General features: G+C 38.2%; 1 protein-coding gene across 1 annotated transcript; it reads right to left on the bottom strand.

Moving 5' to 3' along the window:
* Positions 1–1,106: 1,106 nt before the first annotated feature.
* Positions 1,107–3,083, bottom strand: LOC132006821 (centromere protein V-like protein 3). The gene has a single exon (XM_059384857.1). The coding sequence runs from the start codon at positions 3,077–3,079 to the stop codon at positions 2,225–2,227; it is 855 nt and encodes a 284-aa protein (XP_059240840.1). The 5' UTR covers positions 3,080–3,083; the 3' UTR covers positions 1,107–2,224.
* Between the last annotated feature and the right edge of the window lie 15,960 nt (positions 3,084–19,043).

Raw genomic sequence — 19,043 nt, 5'->3', positions numbered from 1 at the left:
TTTTTTTGTGCAACAGAAAAAAGCTAATGCATAAAGCAACATTAAGGCTTTCCTTGGAGGGAGGGGGGAATAACACTGACATCACACAACCTGTGTGGAAACTCCCAAGACTCCCTTAAACACCTCTGTTCTTTTCCCAATATTCCTCATTGGTTCTAAGCTGCTTATTGCTTCTCTTTCTCTCCAAATCTCTGTCCTTGGTATCTGGGAGATAATCCCCTTTCTCAACAGTTTGTCCATCCTCAGGTTCTAGCATTGTCTCCCATCCCTTTTCACCACACAACTGTCCCCTACCTGCATTCCCACAAGTGGAAAGACAGCCTAGGACCCATAAATGGTATGCAGGTTAACAATGCTCTCTGAAACCCTCTGAATGTGAGTTTTTAACAAAATAAACTCATGAGTGATTTGCACATGGCACAGAGAAGCAGAAACATCAATATTGACTTTTAAGGAAAAGTCACTCCGAAAAAGAAAATACCTATGCACACATTTATTGGTACAGAAATACTGACATGGTAGAAGCATGAAGGTGAGCATTTTCTTTTTCTTTCTCTCTGGATCCCATCCATGCAATGGACAATGGAATGTCATATAGGTCTAATTCTAGGTGCAACTGATCTTTTCTGACCACAAATCTGACTGAACCTCCTAGGGGTATATGTGCATGTTCAAGTTCTCTCCCTCTCTCTCTCCCTTTTCTACCTCAACCCAACCTCTAGATGGTAAAGGGATGGGCCAAGCTATTCCAAATAACAAAGGAGGAACTTGAGGAGTAGAGGGTCGTGTTAGGGAAACCAAGTCATAAATTCCCTTCCTCTAGGCTGGGGTAGGGAGGATGATGGAAAATGAGAGCTAATAATTGAAGGATGATAGCTTCTGTGTGATGGCTGCCATGTTATTTGCAATACATGGAAACACATACCTATTTAACTCATTTATAAGTTGTTATGTCAAGTTAATTCAATGTATATGGTATGCACATCTAAAGAAATACATGTACAGAAGAGAGACAAACAGCAAGAAAAAGAGATGGAAAGAGTTCTGGGCCCTTTTATCCAAGTGAGAGAACACTCAGAATATTTATTTCTACTTTACTCCTTCAAAATATTATTATAGTCAAAAGATAGGCGGGAAAAGGCAACCTATCCATGAGAAGAGGTTGGTTAAACAAGTTACAAAGATCCACATTTTTAAATTCTACAAAGCTATTAAATGATGGTATTTATACCTATCATTTGATAGGAAAAGACACTCTCACCACCTATTGTTTGATAAAAATCTCAGATATAAAGAAATTAGATATAAATTGATGCTGATCTATAATGTACAACATAGAAATACATAGTTTTCTAGTTACTAAGTATTTACTTCTGGAACACTTTATATATGAATACTTAACACATGTTCAAGATAGGAATTTCAAAACATCAAGTAGGACATATATACAGCGCAGACATCTTTCTCATCCTTCTGCCTCCCCATCACCCTACGCACAGGCAGTTTCTAAAACAAAACCAAGGAAAGTGGCAGCATCATGTGAAAACATAAGCACAATGGGGTATGTCACACTAATGAGCCTTAAACATATTATATAAAAACACATTAAATAAACAACATGGCTGAAATCAACGCCTATCTCTAAGTAGCGAAAACGCGAGTGCTGACCTATCTCTAAGTAGCGAAAACGCGAGTGCTGACCTAAATTACACACACGCACGCAGATAATCAACAGGAAACTTCCTAAGAAATGTTCACCAAAGTGTTTGGATATAGGGAGTGGTCCTGCATACCAGATGCGACCATTAAAAACAATCTCGTTCACAATAGCACCGTAACGGTACAGTACATATGAATGATCTGAAAATGATCTACGAGAACTACACGAAGAATAAAGAATAAAAGGCAGGGTTACACAAGGCGACTTGAAAAAGTAGAGACACTACTTGCTTATTGGATTGGAAGATTATGGCTGTTGACAGACAAATGTGTGCTCAGCTTTTTGATCATAAGCAAGTCCAAGTTCGTTGCAAAACACTGAAAGGGAAGGGGTGGAAGCCTGGAGAGACATCACGGGTTCATCAGTCCAGAAACCGACCTCTTTCATACAGCAATCCCTTCACAAGCACTGAGGTGGCTCCCTCGGGGGAAGCGGGGGGAGGGGAATGTTTCGGGCGTGTTGCGGCCCCAGTCACTGCTCCTCTTCGGGAGGAGAGGCAGGGGCTCACTCGGGGGACGCGCTCTGGATGGCCTTGGGCTCCTTCACGGCCTCCTCCCCCCAGTCGCCACCGTCGACCTCCTCGATGACCACACTGCGCACGGTGCCGGCGTCCAGGCAGTGCGGGGCGACGCCATACACGCCGGGGTCAGAGACAGAGGCATGGAAACTCTGCACCCCGCACCTGCTGCAGAAGCTGTGCAGCGCCGGGTGCGCGTGGGATCGATAGGTGACGATGCTCTCGGCGCCCAGCAGGAGAGTGAAGCGCGAGGCCGGGACGAGGAAGTGTCGGTGCTGCTTCTTCCTGCACAGCCTGCAGCTGCAATCCACCACGCGCAGGTCTGCGGGGGCCCAGACGGCGAAGCGGACCGCGCCGCAGTGGCAGCCTCCGGTGTGATACACCAGGCCTGGGTACTCGAAGGTGTCCAGCAGGAACTTGGCGGCGCCCTCGCAGCTGAGGCCCCGCCGCTTCCTGAACGTCTCCCAGCGCTCCCGCTGCGCGCCCAGGTCCATCTCGCCAGAGGACACGGCGGGCGCCGGGGGCTTCGGGGATCGCAGCGGGCCTTTGGAGCCTGCCTCCCGGGTCCGCCGCCACCAGCGCTTCCGCCGCAACCTTGCGGGATCCCGCCTGGCCGCCGCCGACTTCCTTCCCGCCGCGTGGCTCCCCACGCGGACTTGGAAAGGGGGGCGCCGGGCGCCCATGGCCGGGATGGCTGCACAGGCGGTGGCGGGATCCCCGGGACGCTTTCGCCCCCGCGACTGGGTGCTGGCGCCGTTCCTCACTCTGCCCATGGCGCCTGCAGCCTTCCAAGCGCGCGCCCACCGCCCCTGGTTTCCTAGTAAGTTACTGAGCAGCCTCATTGCGTCAGCCTGATTGGCCACTTGTTGAATGTGATGTAGAGACCCTTTCTTTGACCCTATCAAAACAGCCTTTACTGGCCTGAAATTCTGGCTAAGCCTATCAGCTGCCCCTTCCCTAAATACTATTTCCTATTGTTCATTCTTCAGAAGCTTATCCTTAATATACTGAAAAACTAAAAATGCTGCAGACCTTTTATCTAGCTTGGATGCTGCAGCAGACAGAACAGTTTAAAATAACCACCGTTCATCTAGTGTAGAAGAGACAAACTGAAACATTCACAAAATATGTAGGGTGTAATTGTACTATAGTCAGGGCTAATAAAAATAACGACCCACAATATTATGTTACAACACACCAGCGGACCGAAAGAGAGAAACCGGATGTTAACTTCAATACAGGACAAGAAGTATGCTTTGTAAATTTGTCTTTTAAGAATAAGAGGTAAAAGAAGAAACAATGCACTAATTTGTCCATCTAAACCAAGAAAACGTAACAGCTATGAGAATCATAAATATGAAGGCGAAACTTTGGAAATTGATGTGATCAATAGGCATGGCCAGAGGAGAGACCCCACAAAATGAGCTTGGATCCTCCTTTTTGCCATGTAATGAGTACCTGGGAAAACAGTGAGGAATCTTCCAAATAGTGCTTCCTGAATTTTGTAGTGACATCTACACACACTGGGTGCAAGCAGAGATCCACGCACATATTTAATAATTCTTAATATTTTGTCATATATATGCATGAGAATGTATATACTTTTTGAAGAATATTTTTAAGTAAGATACACAAATCAATGCCACTTAATCTCTCAATATTTCAGCACTCATGTCCTAGGAATAGAGGCTATGACAATACATAAAGGAAAATCTCACTAAAGTGGATTGGGGATGTGAAAGGGGGGGGGCGAGTAGGGAAATTACAGGGAGAATTGTCAATTACACACCCCTGAGAGAAGACTCTGGACAGGAAATGATCATTACAGGTCTGTCTTAACAGGGAAATATGTACACTGCATCTCCTACAAGAAATCCACTACCACTGCAACTCAGCCAATGAGAAATGGTCATCACACTGAACTCTTTCTTTTCTCCAACTAACTTGTTCAAAAGAACATCTCCCAACGTCCTCCTTCTTCCCCATAAAATAAATGTTCCTCTCCTTTGTTCGTTGGATTCTCCTAGGGTTTTGCCATAGCTTGCTTTTCCTGAATCAGAACTCTCTGCTATTCCCACATAAACCCAGTTTTGCTGGTAAAATTACTGGCAGCATTATTTTTAAGGCGAACAAGGCATAATTTCTTGTATAGCCACAGTATCCTTATCATACCTACAAATCAATATACTTTTCCAATTTCTTCTAACTCCCAGTATATATTTAAATTTCCTAAATTGTTTCCTAAATGTGTTTTATAAAAAGATTTCCCCCCAAAATAGGATCTATTAAGATTCACACATTAACTTTGGTTATTTCTTTTAGTCTCTGTGATCTACATCATAGCAAATTTTTACTAGACACATCTCTGAAGGCAAGGGAAACAAAAGCAAAAATGAACTATTGGAACTTCATCAACTAAAAAGCTTTTGCACAGTGCTGTAAACAATTAACAAAAATTAAAAGCAACCTTCAGAATGGGAGAAGATATTTGCAAATGACATATCTCATAAAGGGTTAGTATCCAAAATATATAAAGAACTTATGAAACTCAACACCCAAAAAACAAATAATCCAATTAAGAAATGGGCAGAAGATAGGGTACCTGGGCGGCTCAGTCCATGAAGTATCCTGCTCTTGATTTCAGCTGAGGTAGTGATCTCAGGATCTTGGGATTGAGCCCTGCAGAGAGCTGTCTTGTTTCCCTCCCCCTCTGCCCCTCCTTTCTGCTGATGCTCTCTTTCTCTCTCTCAAATAAATAAATAAATATTATAAAAAAGGAAATGGGTAGAAGATATGAATAGACATTTTCCCAAAGAAGATGTACAGGTGGCTAACAGACACATGAAAAATGCTCATCACTCTTGATCAGGAAAATACAAATCAAAACAATCAGCCTCACATCAGTCAGAATGGTTAAAATCAACAACACAGGAAACAACAGGTATTGGCGAGGATGTGGAGAAAGGGGAACACTCTTACACCATTGGTGGGAATGTAAGCTGGTGCAGCCACTCTGGAAAACAGTATGGAGGTTCCTCAAACAGTTAAAAATAGAACTACCCTACAACCCACCAGTTACACTACTAGGTATTTATCCAAAGGATACAAAAATACTAATTGGAAGGGATACATGCACCTCCAATATTTATAGTAGCATTACCAATAATAGCCAAATGATGGGAAGAGCCCAAATATCCATCAACTGATGAATGTATAAGGAAAATATGGTATGAATACACAGTGGAATATTACTAAACCATAAAAAAGAGTGAAATCTTACCATTTGCAACACTGTGGAGGGAGCTAGAGAGTACTATGCTATGCAAAATAAGTCAGTCAGAGAGGACAAATACCATATGATTTGACTCATATGTGGAATTTAAGAAACAAAACAGATGAACATGGGGGAAAAGAAAGAAAGGCAAACCAGAAAACAGTCTCTTAACTACATAGAAAACAAACTTAAGGTTACTGGAGGGAAGGTAGAGGGTGTTGAAGGGATAATGAGTATTAAGAAGGGCGCTTGTGATGAGCACTGGACATTTTATGTGAGTGATGAATCACTAAGTTCTACTCCTGAAACTAATATTACACTGTGTCCTAACTACCTGGGATTTGAATAAAAACTTGAAGTTAAAAAAATAATAATCAAGCAGGCCAGTCAATTATTGATTTTGCCTGATTCTTTCCTTACAGTAGTCTTTAGATTGATCTTCTACCCAATATTTTTCCTCTACAGCTAAAAGTCAAATCTAAAGTCTTGATTAGAGTCAAGTTACACATTTTAGCAAGTATGTTGTTTTGGCAGATGTTGTATACTTCATATTGCATCACACCAGAGTTTCATGTTGTCAAGTCATTCCGGTAGTAATGATACTACTAAATGCTCTATTAAGATAGATAGTGATTAAGATAGTGATTGCCAGATTTCTCCATTGTAGAGGTACAGTTTTCCTTTTGCAATAAGCAAGGAACCTGAGGGGTGTTATTTTGACACTGTGTGAATATCTTGTTCCTCTCCAACATTTGCTTAATGCTTTAAGAATCCACTGATAACCTTTTACTGAATCAATTATTTCAATTGTTTGTTTTTTATTACAAAGTGGTGACTTTTAAAATATTTTATTTATTTATCTGAAAGACTTGGAGGGAGAGGAGCAGAGCTCTCCGCTGTGCAGGTAGCCTGACATGGGGCTTGATCCCAGTGCCATTTGTTGAAAAGGCTTTCCTTCCTTCACTGAATTATTCTTGTACCACTATAAAAAACAAGATGAACATATTTGTGTGGTTCTACTTCTGGGCTCTCTATTCTGCTACATTGATCTATGTGTCTATACCTGCATTAATTACACATAGTCTTAAGTAGTGTAACTATATAGTAAGACTTTGTATCACATAAAGTCGTTCCTGACATTTTATTCTCTTTCAAGATTATTTAAGCTATTCCAGGGCCTGTGATTTTCCCTGTAAATTTTAGGATAGGCTTGTCTATGCTACAAAAATCCTGCTGGAATTTGGATATTAAATTGCATTAAATCTATAGATTAATTTGGAGAAAATTAACATCTTTACTATGTTGAATCTTCATATGTCTGAATATAGTTTGCTTCTCCATTTATTTAATTATTTGATTACTTTCATCAGTATACATATGTATGTATATGTATGCATAAAAATACTGTATATGTTTTAAGTGCATACCTAAGTGTCTTAGTCTTCTGGGGCTGCCATAACAAGCCACCATAGACTGTGTGGCTTAAAGAGGGAAAATTTATTTTCTCACAGTTCTGAAGCATAGATATCGGAGATCAAGGTGCCAGCATGGTTGGGTTCTAGTAAGAGCTCTCTTCAAGTGCTCACATGGCATTTCCTCAGTGCATGCATGAGGAGAAAGAGAGATCTTCCTCTTCTTTTAAGGCCACCAATGGTTGAATTAAGACTCTAAATTTATGACATTGTTTCACCTTAATTATTTCCTACAAGCCTTACCTCCAGAAAAAATCACATTGGGGGTTAAGATTTCAACATATGAATTTTGGAAAGGGGGGTGGTTTGCTTAATTCATTAGCATTAAGTAATATATTTTCTTTAAAGTAATTGAAAATTGGAGCACCTGGGTGGCTCTGTCTGTCGATAGACTCTTGATTTCAGCTCAGGTTTTGATCTCAGAGTCATAAGTTCAACCCTGCTTTGGGCTCCATGCTGGATGAGAATCCTACATTAAAAAAATTATAAGTAAGTAAGTAAGTAAATAAATAAATTGTAAATGGAATTGCATTTTTAAGTTGGCTTCCAAATATTCATTCATAGTATATAGAAACGGGATATATTTTATTTTTTTTAAGTTTTTTTTTAAATTTATTCATGAGGGTCACGGGGGCGGGGGGGAAGAGGAAGAAGCAGGCTCCCCACTGAGCAGGGAGCCTGATGCGGGACTCAAGGCCAGGACCCCAGAATCATGACCTGAGCTGAAGGCAGACACTTAACCATTTGAGCCCCAAGGAGCCCCAAGGAGCCCCAAGAAATGAGATATATTTTAATGTGTTGATCTTCTAACCTGTGACCTGGCTGAAGTCACACTAAGTACTAGGATTTTTCTTTCACACTAAACACTAGGACTTTTTGGTAGATTCCTTGGAATTTTATATATAGATAATCATGTCATCCGTAAATAGAGGCAGTTTTATTTTTCCATGTACTTTTTAATTTTGTTCTTTATCCTGTCTTATTGCACTGGTTAGAATTCCAGTATTATGTTGAGCAAAAGTGGTAAGAACATAAACCCTTGCCCTCTCCCCAGTCCTAGGGGAAAGCATTCAGTTTTTCATTATTAAGTATTATGTTGGAAATAGGTTTTTGGTCAATGTTCTTTACCAACTTCAGGTAATCCTATTACTTGCTGAAAGTCTTTTTGTTTGTTGGTTTTCAGTTTTCACATTTTAAAAAATATATTTCACATTTGACATTATGTAAATTTTAGGTGTTCAAAATGTTGACTTGATACATTTATATATTATAATGTGATTGCCATTGTAGCAAAAGTAAGAATCTTTATCATGCCCATCATTGTCATTCCTTTCTTCATGGTGAGAATAATTTAGATCTAGTCTCTTAGCAAGTTTGATGACTATAATATAATATTGTTGTCTATATTCACTATACTTTGTTTTTGATCTCCAGGACTTATTTATATATTAGTTGTATGTTTGTACTTTAAACAACATCTCTCCTATTCTCCCAGACCCTGCCCCGGGTTATCACCGTTTTCTCTCTGTTTTTATAAGTTTGGCCCTTTTAGAATCCACATACAAGTGATATCATATAGCACTTGTCTTTCTAAGCCTGATTTACCTCACTTATCATAATGACTTCAGGGTCCACCCATGCTGTAGCAAATGGCAGGAGTACCTTCTTTCTCATGGCTGATATATATATATTCCATTCATCAATTGATGGGCATTTAGGTTGTTTTAATATCTTGGCTATTGTGGGTGAATAATGCTACAGAAAACATAGGAATGCATATATCTCTTTGATATCCTCTTTTTATTTATTTGGGGATATACCCAGAAATTGAATTGCTAAATGATGTGGTAGTTCTATTTTTAAATTTTTTTTAGTCTTTTTTTTTTTATTGGACACAGAGAGAGAGATCACAAGTAGGCAGAGAGATAGAAGAAGCTGTCTTTGAAAGGTGGAATGACCTTTTAAAAACTCAATTACAGCTCTAGGTAGGTGGCAAAACACTGTAGTGCTGGAACAAGTTTCTCCAGAAGGCTGGATATACTCTGAATCAGTGTCCAGTGTATGACACTGGTTCTCCCAGAGCCAGAATTCATGGATTCAGTAACCAAGAGATAGAAATGGGAGTAGCAACACTATTACCCTTAGTGACCCACTAGCAAAATGTTTCCTTTCTGTTCTGATAACCATATGGTCCACTTGCCTACAGACCTTAGTTATAAGGGGAGGGATGCTTTCACCAGGAGATATACAACAATAATTCAATTGAACTGGAAGTTAAGTCTGCCACCTGACCAGTGTGAACATCTCAGTTCACTGAATCAGTGGGTAAAGAAAGGAGATATTGTGCTGGCTGGGGTGATTGATACTGACTACTAAAAGGAAATTGGTCCACTATGCCACAATACAGATAAGGAAAATTATGTCTGGGATACAGGACATATCTTAGTATTACCGTGCCCTCTGGTTAAGGTCAATGGAAAATTATAGCAACCCAGTCCATGTAAGACTACTAGTGAACCATACCCTTCAGGAATGAAGGTATGGATCACCCCACCAGATTAAAAAATCACAACCAGCTGAAGTGCTTGCTGAAGGCAAATGAAATGTGGAATGGGTAGAAGAAGTACGTTACAAATACCAACTATGACTATATGACCAGTTACAGAAAGGAGAACTATAATTGTCATGAGAGTTTCCTCCTTTTTTTATTATGAATATGTTTACACATGTGTATTTAAAATACTTTGTTCATTTCTTTGTTTCAGTAATGTTCTTTCTGTTCATTAGATTGAGTAAATTTAATTTAAAAAATTGAGTAAATTTTGATCTCTCCACAAGCTCACTGACGATATTTTCTGTCAACTCTACTCTACTATTGAGCCCATCCAGTGAATTTTTTGCACCATTATTTTTTTTCAGTTGCATACTTTTTTACTTGATTCTTTTATACAGCTTGTATTTCTTTGCTGAGTTTTTTTCTTTTGTTTTATTTTAAATAAATATATAATTACTTTTTGAAGCAGTTTCATAGTGGCTGCTTTAAAATCCTTATGAGATTATTCCAACATCTAATTCATCTCAGTATTTGGTATCATTTGATTGTTTTTTCCTACTCAAGTTTTTAATCTTCCTGATTCTTGGTATAACAAATGATTTTCAATTGTATTTTGAACATTCTGAACATTAGGTTAAGAGACTCTTTATCCTATTTATGGCTTTTATTTTCTTTGGCAATCACCACGAGCAGTGTGTGGGTTCTGGCCTACTTTTGTGAACTGTAGTTTCAATGACAATTTAGTTTCTTGAGACTTTGCGATGCTATTTTCTTCTAGATTTTATTTATTCATTTGAGGGAGAGAGGGAGGAGGGGAGGGGCAGAGGGAGAGGGAGAAAGAATCTAAAACAGATTCTGTACTGAGTTCAGAGCCCAACGCATGGCTCGATCCCACAACAGTGAGATCATGACCTGAGCCGAAATCAAGAGATGGATGCTTAAACGACTGAGCCACTCAGGTGTCTCTGCAATGCTATTTTGATATGTTTTATTCTTCTGGCTGTTCTTGAGCTCTTATTGGTACTGCATGCAGAGAGGGAAGATGCCTCATTCATCTCCCATTGTAGTTAAGTGAGTTGTGGGGAATCTGGACTATCATGAAACAGAAAACATTTCCCCTAACCTGTTCTCCAGCTATTTAGTGCCAGTGGGCTTCCCACTTGACTTCTCCTGGCATAGTCAGAGATGGGCTGCCTTCTGCCATTGTGTGGAGGGCCAGGAGCCATGGGCCTAGGTGGAAGGTCAGGAAACTCTGGTCTAGTTCACCATCTGCACCTGGGTATAGAGCCAGCCAGATGTAACCAGTATGGGTGCCTTCAGCCATTAGGTGAAGGTCCAGGACCCATTAGAACTAGGTGGCTGTCTGCCAGTGTAGAAGATAGGGAAACATTGGCCTTGGACAGTCTTATGCAGTTGCTAGGGGACTAGGAGACACTTAGCCAACTGGCATTACCATTACAGATGGAAGAGCTCAATCTGCAGCCACCCAGTGTGGAGCAGGGAGTGTGCTGGCCTTCCCTGGGTTCTGCTGTTACTGCTCAGAGAAGATCACTTCTGGCTGCTGTGGAGCATGGAAGATGAATAGTTTTCATCCCCTCCCCCAGCTCTTCTGGTGAAGCTACTGCAGGCAGATGACAGCTGCTGCCACTGGGTATGGATCTCCCTACTAAGTTTTCCCTTTCCCAGATCTTTGTATATAAAGAGAAGTATTTTATTTTCCTTTTCCTTTTTTTTTGTCAATGTCTGTTGGCAGTGTCAGGATTGGAGACTGCTCAGGCACCCAGTCTAGGATATGTAGGGTATAGAAAGAAACCCTAGGGAACTCACTGTGGTATCATTCTTCAAGTCTTCAGGTCCTTATTCAGTCTACCTTCTTTTTTCTATCTTTAAGTCTGTTGAATTATTTCCAGGATATTTAGTTGTATTCACAGAGGTAGCTAAGGGAATGGGAGCCCATGCCATTGTCCAAAAACCAGAGTATATGGACTAATTTTTGACATATTACAATCTAAATATATTTGTTCTTTAATTGGTTATATTTCTGGCTTCAGCTAAAAAGGTTATGAAACCTTGTTTTATAGACAAAATAAGCTTTTAATTCCAAAGGGCAATTACTCCTGGAATGCAAATGGAAATCAGTGGTAAGTCATACAACAAATATCTAAAATATTTTAATTCAATTATTCAGGGTTTGTTTTACTCTAGCAAAATGAAAAACCAAGATTCAATTAGTTCTCCAAGTATTATACTAAAGCTAGCACATTTTTATTAAAACACTTGTAGCTTCACGACACAGTAAGGTTGGAAGCACAGAATGTAATTAAAATAGTTCTATCCCAGTCGCAATGATCTGGCACCCAGATCATTGTTTCTAAATACCATTTCCTAATGAAAGGAATCAGGGCTCTTTGGACAAATCATTGATTCCAGAGGTGGAATAAAGAAAATCTGAGATTAGTGTGGAATATCTGAATAGAATAGAAAATGAGGAAGTGCTGGGGCCCCTGGAAGGCTCAGTCAGTTAACCATCGACCCTTGATTTCATCTCAGGGCTGTGAGATCAAGCCCTGCATCAGGCTTCTCAATGAGCATAGATCCTACTTGGGATTCTCTGATTCTCTCTCCCTCTCCCTCTGTTCCTTTGCCACTGCCACTATCTTTCTCTCTGTGTAACAAAAACAAACAAAATGAAAGGTATTCAAAAAACGATAGGGTCTTGTCAAAAGAACACAAGAAACATCTTAAATGGGGCTCACACTGTCTAAACCTGCATAATTTGAGAATTAGAATAAATAAAGATATAGAACATTCTTCAGGATAAATCATACCTTGGGTCACAAAGCAAGACAAGAAATTTAAGAATACTGAAATCATATCTAATATCTTTTCTGACTACAATAATATGAAATTAGAAATCAATAACAGGAGGAAACCTGAAAAATGCACAAATACATGAAAATTAAACAACACACTCCTGAACAGCGAATGTGTCAAATTAGAAATAAAAAATTAAAAAATATCTTCATTCATTCTTCTCCTACCCCCTTAACCCCCATGTTGCAGCTCCACTTCCTCATATCAGGGAGATCATATGATAGTTGTCTTTCTCCGATTGACTTATTTCGCTAAGCATGATACCCTCTAGTTCCATCCATGTCATCGCAAATGGCAAGATTTCATTTCTTTTGATGGCTGCATAGTATTCCATTGTATATATATACCACTTCTTCTTTATCCATTCATCTGTTGATGGACATCTAGGTTCTTTCCATAGTTTGGCTAATGTGGACATTGCTGCTATAAACATTCGGGTGCACGTGCCCCTTCGGATCACTGCGTTTGTATCTTTAGGGTAAATACCCAGTGCAATTGCTGGGTCATAGGGTAGTTCTATTTTCAACATTTTGAGGAACCTCCATGCAGTTTTCCAGAGTGGTTGCACCAGGTGCATTCCCACCAACAGTGTAGGAGGGTTCCCCTTTCTCCACATCCTCTCCAGCATCTGTCATTTCCTGACTTGTTAATTTTAGCCATTCTGACTGGTGTGAGGTGATATCTCATTGTGGTTTTGATTTGTCTTTCCCTGATATGGAACACTTTGTCATGTGTCTGTTGGCCATCTGGATGTCTTTGCAGAAATGTCTGTTCATGTGTTCTGCCCATCTCTTAAGACAAATGAAAATGGAAACAGAACATACTAAAATATACAAGATGAAGAAAAAGCAGCTCTTTTTCTCAATTTGTTTTATGTTTTATTTATTTTTATGGTTTCAATTTTCATTCTCTTTTTTATAATTTTAATCCCAGTGTAATTAACAATGTTGTATTAATTCCAGGTATATAATATTGTGATTCAACAATTCCATACATCACCTTGTGCTCATTACAACAGGTACATTCTTTAATCCCCATAACCTATTTTACCCACCCCACCACTCATCTCCTCTGGTGGCCATCAGTTTGTTCTCTAGAGTTTAGAGTCTGTTTCTTGGCTTGTTTCTCTCTCTTTTTTCCCTTCGCTCATTGTTTTGTTTCTTAAATTCCACATATTAATGAAATCACATGGTATTTGTCTTTCTCTGACTGACTTATTTTGCTTAGTATAATACTCTATAGCTTCATCCACATCCTTGCTAATGGCAAGATTTCATTCTTTTTCTATGGCTAAGTAATAATCCACTGTATATATATTACCACTTCCTTATCCACTCATCAATCAATGAATACTTAGGCTGCTTCCATAATTTGGCTATTGTAAATAATGTTGCTATAAACATAGAGGTGCCTGTATCACTTTAAATTGGTTCTTTTGCATGTAGCTGTCCAGTATTCCCCACACCATTTGTTGAAGAGACTGTCCTCTTCCTATTCCCATTCACTATTCTTACCTGCATCACCAAATATTAATTGACCATATAATTCTGGGTTTATTTCTGGGTTTTCTATTCTATTTTATGATCTATGTGTCTATTTTTGCGCCAGTACCTTGCTGTTTTGATCACTATGGCTTGGTACCACCAGCTTTGCCTTTTTTTTTCAAGATTGCTTTGGCTATTGGGGGTCTTTTGTGGTTCCATATATGTTAGAATTGATCTACTTCCATGAAAAATGGTTTTGGTATTTTGATGGAATTGCATTAAATGTGTAGATTGCTTTGGGTATTGCAGATCTTTTAACAATATTTCTTCTTCCAATCCATAAGCATGGAATATCCTTCTGTTTCTTTATGTCATACTCAATTTCTTTCATCAATATTTCATAATTTTCAGAGTACAGGTCATTTGCCTCTTTGGTTAGGTCTATTCCTAGGTATATTATTATTTTTGGTATAAATGTAAATGGGATTTTTCCTACTTTCTCCTTCTGCTGCTTCATTAGTATATAGAAATGCAAAATGTTTCTGTATATTGATTTTGTATCTTGTGACTCTACTGAATTATTGATCAGTTCTAGCAGTTTTGGGTGGTCTTTCAGGTTGTCTATATATAGTGTCATGTCAACTGCAAATAGTGCAAGTTTTACTTCTTCCTTGCTGATTTGGATGCCTTTTATTTCTTTTGTTGTCTGATTGCTGAAGCTAGAACTTCCAGCACTATGTTAAATAACAGTGGTGAAAGTGGACATCACTTACCATAGAGGAAAATCTCTCCATTTTTCCCCATTGAGAATGATATTAGCTGTGAGTTTTTCATATATGGCCTTTATTACTTTGAGGTATATTCCCTCTAAACCTACTTTGTTGAGGGCTTTTATCATGAATGGATGTTGTGCTTTGTCAAATTTTTTTTCTGCATCTATTGAAATGATCATATGGTTTTTATCCTTTTTTTAATTAATGTAATATATTTATTGATTTGCAAATATTGAACCACCCTTGCAACCCAGAAATAAATCACACCTGATCATGGTGAATGATTCTTTTAATGTATTATTGGATTTGGTTTGCTAGTATTTTATTGAGGATTTTTGCATTTATGTTTATCAGAGATACTGGCCTATACTTTTCCATTTTTCTTTTGTAGTGGTGTCTTTATTTGGTTTTGATATTAGGATAATGCTTTCTCATAGAATAAATTTGGAAGTTTTCATTAGTTTTCTATTTTTTGGAATTTTTTGAGAAGTGTAGGTATTAACTTTTTAAAAAATGTTTGATAGAATTTGCCTATGAAGCCACCTGGCCATGGGCTTTTGTTTATTGCGAGTTTTGTTGTTGTTGTTTTGTTTTTGTTTCTTTGTTACTGATTCAATCTCTTTGCTGGATATCTGTCTGTTCAAATTTTCTATTTCTTCCTGTTTCAGTTTTGGTAGTTTATATGTTTCTAGGAATTTATCAATTTCTTCCACATTGTCCAATTTGTTGGCATATAATTTTTCATAATGTTCTTTTATGATTGTATTTCTGTGGCATTGTCTATGATTTTTCCTCTCTCATTAATGACCTTATTTATTTGAATCATTCTCTTTTTTTTCTTGATAAGTCTAAGTAGAGCTGTATCAATTTTATGATTAAAAAAGAAAATCAGCTCGTGGTTTCATTGATCTGTCCTATTGGTTTTTAGTTTCTTTATAATTTATTTCTGCTCCAATCTTTATTATTTCCTTCCTTCTGCTGATTTTAGGTTTTGTTTGTTCTTCTTTTCCTAGCTCCTTTAGGTAGAAGGTTAGGTTAATTTTTTCCATGCATTTTTATTTCTTCTTGAATAATGTTGAATGAATGTTGACACATTCATTGATTACTAGCATCTTATATAGCCTCCATGTATTTGTGGTCATTCCAAATTTTTTCTTGTGGTTGACTTGTAGTTCATAGTGTGGTCAGAAAAGACGTAAGACTTTGATTGTTCCTGAATTTGCTGAGGGTGGTTTTGTGGGCTGATATGTGATCTATTCTGGAGAATGTCCCATGTGCACTTGAAAAGAATGTGTATTCTGCTGCTTTAGGATGGAATGTTCTGAATATATCTGTTAAATCCATCAAGTCCAGTATGTCATTCAAAGTCATTGTTTCCTTGTTGATTTTCTGCTTTAGATGATCTGTCCATTCTTGTAAGTGCGGTGTTAAAGTCCCCTACTATTATTGTAGTGTTATCAATTTGCTCCTTTATGGTTGTTAATTGTTTTATGTATTTCGGTGCTCTGATGTTGGGTGCATAAATATTTAAAATAATTACATATTCCTGTTTGTCCCTTTTATTATTATATATTATCTTTCTTTTTCTCTTATTACAGTCTTTGTTTTAATGTCTGTTTTTTTCCAATATAAGTATTGCTACTCTATCTTTCTTTTGACATCCATTTGCATTATAGATGTCTCTCCATCCCCTCACTTTCAATCTGCAAGTTTCTTTAGATCTAAACTGAATTTCTTATAGGCAACATATAGATGGGTCTTGTTTTTTTAATTTTTTAATCATTGTCACCCTATGCCTTTTGATTGGAGCATTTAGTCTATTTACATTCAAAGAAATTATTGATAGATATGTATTTATTGTCAATTTATTAGTTGTTTTATAGTGGTTTCTAAAGATTTTCTCTGATCCTTGCCTATGTTTCTCTCTTTCTTGTTTTGCTGATTTTCATAGTGATATATTTGGATTTTTTCCTCTTTATTCTTTGCCTGTTTATTAGTTTTTGATTTGTGGCTACCATTATGTTTATATATAACCTCTTCTGCATATAGCAGTCAATTAAGTTGTTGGTCATTGAAGTTTGAATGCATTCATTTCTCCTCTCCTCCACTTGTTTTAGGCATATGTTATTTTATTTCATATCCTTTTATTTTTTGAGTTGCTTCACTGAGTTTTTACAGAAATATTCATTCTTAACTCCTTTTGTGTTTTCTACCTTTATACCTTCACTTTTGGTCTCTTCACTCAAGAAGTCCCGTTTAGGGGTACCTAGCTGGTTCACTCAGTAAAGCATGTAACTCTTGATCTCAGGGTCATGAGATTGAACCCTACATTAGATATAGAGATTACTTTAAAAAATAAAAATTTTTAAAAGAGAGAGTCCCCTTTAATATTTCTTGCAGAGCTGCTTTAGTGGTCACTAACTCTTAGTTTTTGTCTGAGAAACTATCTCTCCTGCTATTCTGAATGATAGCCTTGCTGAACAGAGTATCTTTGGCTGCAGACTTTTCCCATTCAGCACTTTGAATACTTTATGCCACCGCTTCTGGCTTGCCAAATTTTCTTTGAAAAATCTCCTGCTAGTGTTATGGGTTTTCCCTTGTTAATTTGCTAAATTCTTTTGTCTTGTTGAGTTTAGTATTGTTTTTTCTTTGTCACTGTATTTTTCAAATTCAGTTACAATATTTCTTGCTGTTGACCTGATTTTGTTGATTTTCATGGCAGTTCCTTCTTCCTCCAGGATCTGGACATTTGTTTCCTTTCCCTGATTAGGGACATATTCAGCTATTATTTCTTCAAATAATGTTCTGCCTCCCTTCTTTCTCTTCTTCTTCTTGAACTTCTATAATACAAATGTTATTATGTTTGATGGAGTCACTGATTTCCTTGAGTCTATTCTCATTTATCATAATTATTTCCTCTCTTTTTTTGGGTTACTTTCCATTCCTTTGTCTTCTAAGTCACTGCTTCTTCCAGCCTGTTGTTCATTCCATCAAATGTGTTTTGCATTTTATCTATTGAGCCCTTCTCTATGTTATTCTCTTCTATTGTGTTAACTGTCTTACTCATGTCTTCCACTCTTTTCTCAAGGCCATTGAGTATCCTTATGATCATTGCTTTAAATTGCTTTAAATTCTCATCAGACATATTAATTATATCTGCTTCACTTAAATCTCTGTCTGTTGTTTCATTTGGAATACATTTCTCTGTCTCTTCAGGTTGTCTGCTTCTCTGTGCTGAAAAAGTCAGCTATGTCTTCTGCTCTTTAAAGTAATGACTTTATGGAGAGGAAGTTCTGGAGTGCCCAGCAGTGCAGTGTCCCCTGTTCAACAGAACCTGATACTTCAGGAGAGTGTGTTGTTTTTGTCTTCTTGTTGTGTCTGAGTCACTTTTCCTTTCAGTGCAGTCATGTGACTCTCTGCGTTTTGTCAACTAGGCTTACTCTCTGTAGTGTAGTGGAATGCAAGCAGGCCAGCTCTGAGAGGGCATGCCTGCCACGGAACTTGGGAGCAGGGCAGTGGTGTTAAATTTTCATGGGGCCATTAGTCCTATGCCAGATACCCTGAAGAATTGTAGTGGCTGGGAGATGTGTGCTGGGTCAGGTGTCGGCATGAGCTACTACCATGGCTGATTGCAGATAAGACCAGCACATGCTAGTGGCTGGGGCCACATGAGTTGCTGCAATGTGGTGCCTGGATATTAAGCACAGTGGCAGCCATACACCCTATTGACGCAAAATGAACAAACTTTTCAGAATATTCTTTTTAAAGAAGAGAGCTTTATTTGAGCCCAAGTGAGGACAGCTGCCCAGGATACATAATCTTCACAAAGACGATAAGGAATGTTTAATATGGAGTTATATGTTTTCTGTTACATCAAGCGTTACAAATAATTCCAGAAAATTACAAATTTTATCTTGCTTTGGTGTGTGCAAAGTTTTAAGCTTCAGAGCTATGAGAATGGAATGTAGGGAGGTTTTTACTCCTATCTATAGTTTGAAATGTTTCTCTTAGGTTCTTTGCTAATGAAAGAAATGCACAAAGTGTCTGGGAACAGAAATAGAGCCTATGCTTTGAAGTTTGGTGAAGTAATTCTGACCTTGGTAAAAGTAGAGTTTCTTGAGGAGCCCAGGAGCAGTGCCCACAAACATTAAAAGTTGAAAAATTTTTTAAAAAAGGAAGATAAAAATTTCCATTATCATTTCCCACCTTAGGTCAATAATCTTTCCTCTGAATGCACTAGTGACCAACCTTATTTTATGTACCTGGTACCAAGGTGACTAGGCTGTTTGCTCTGGGTCCATCAAGTCCCTTTTGTTAGGTGTGAGTTCACATACATTTACATTTGAGAGAAACATTTATAAAAAGATCTTTGAAA

This window comes from Mustela nigripes, chromosome X (genome assembly GCF_022355385.1).
Source record: "Mustela nigripes isolate SB6536 chromosome X, MUSNIG.SB6536, whole genome shotgun sequence".
Classification (NCBI taxonomy): Eukaryota; Metazoa; Chordata; class Mammalia; order Carnivora; family Mustelidae; genus Mustela; species Mustela nigripes.
Note: the sequence above shows the minus strand (reverse complement) of the source record. Positions and strands in the feature narration are given on the sequence as shown.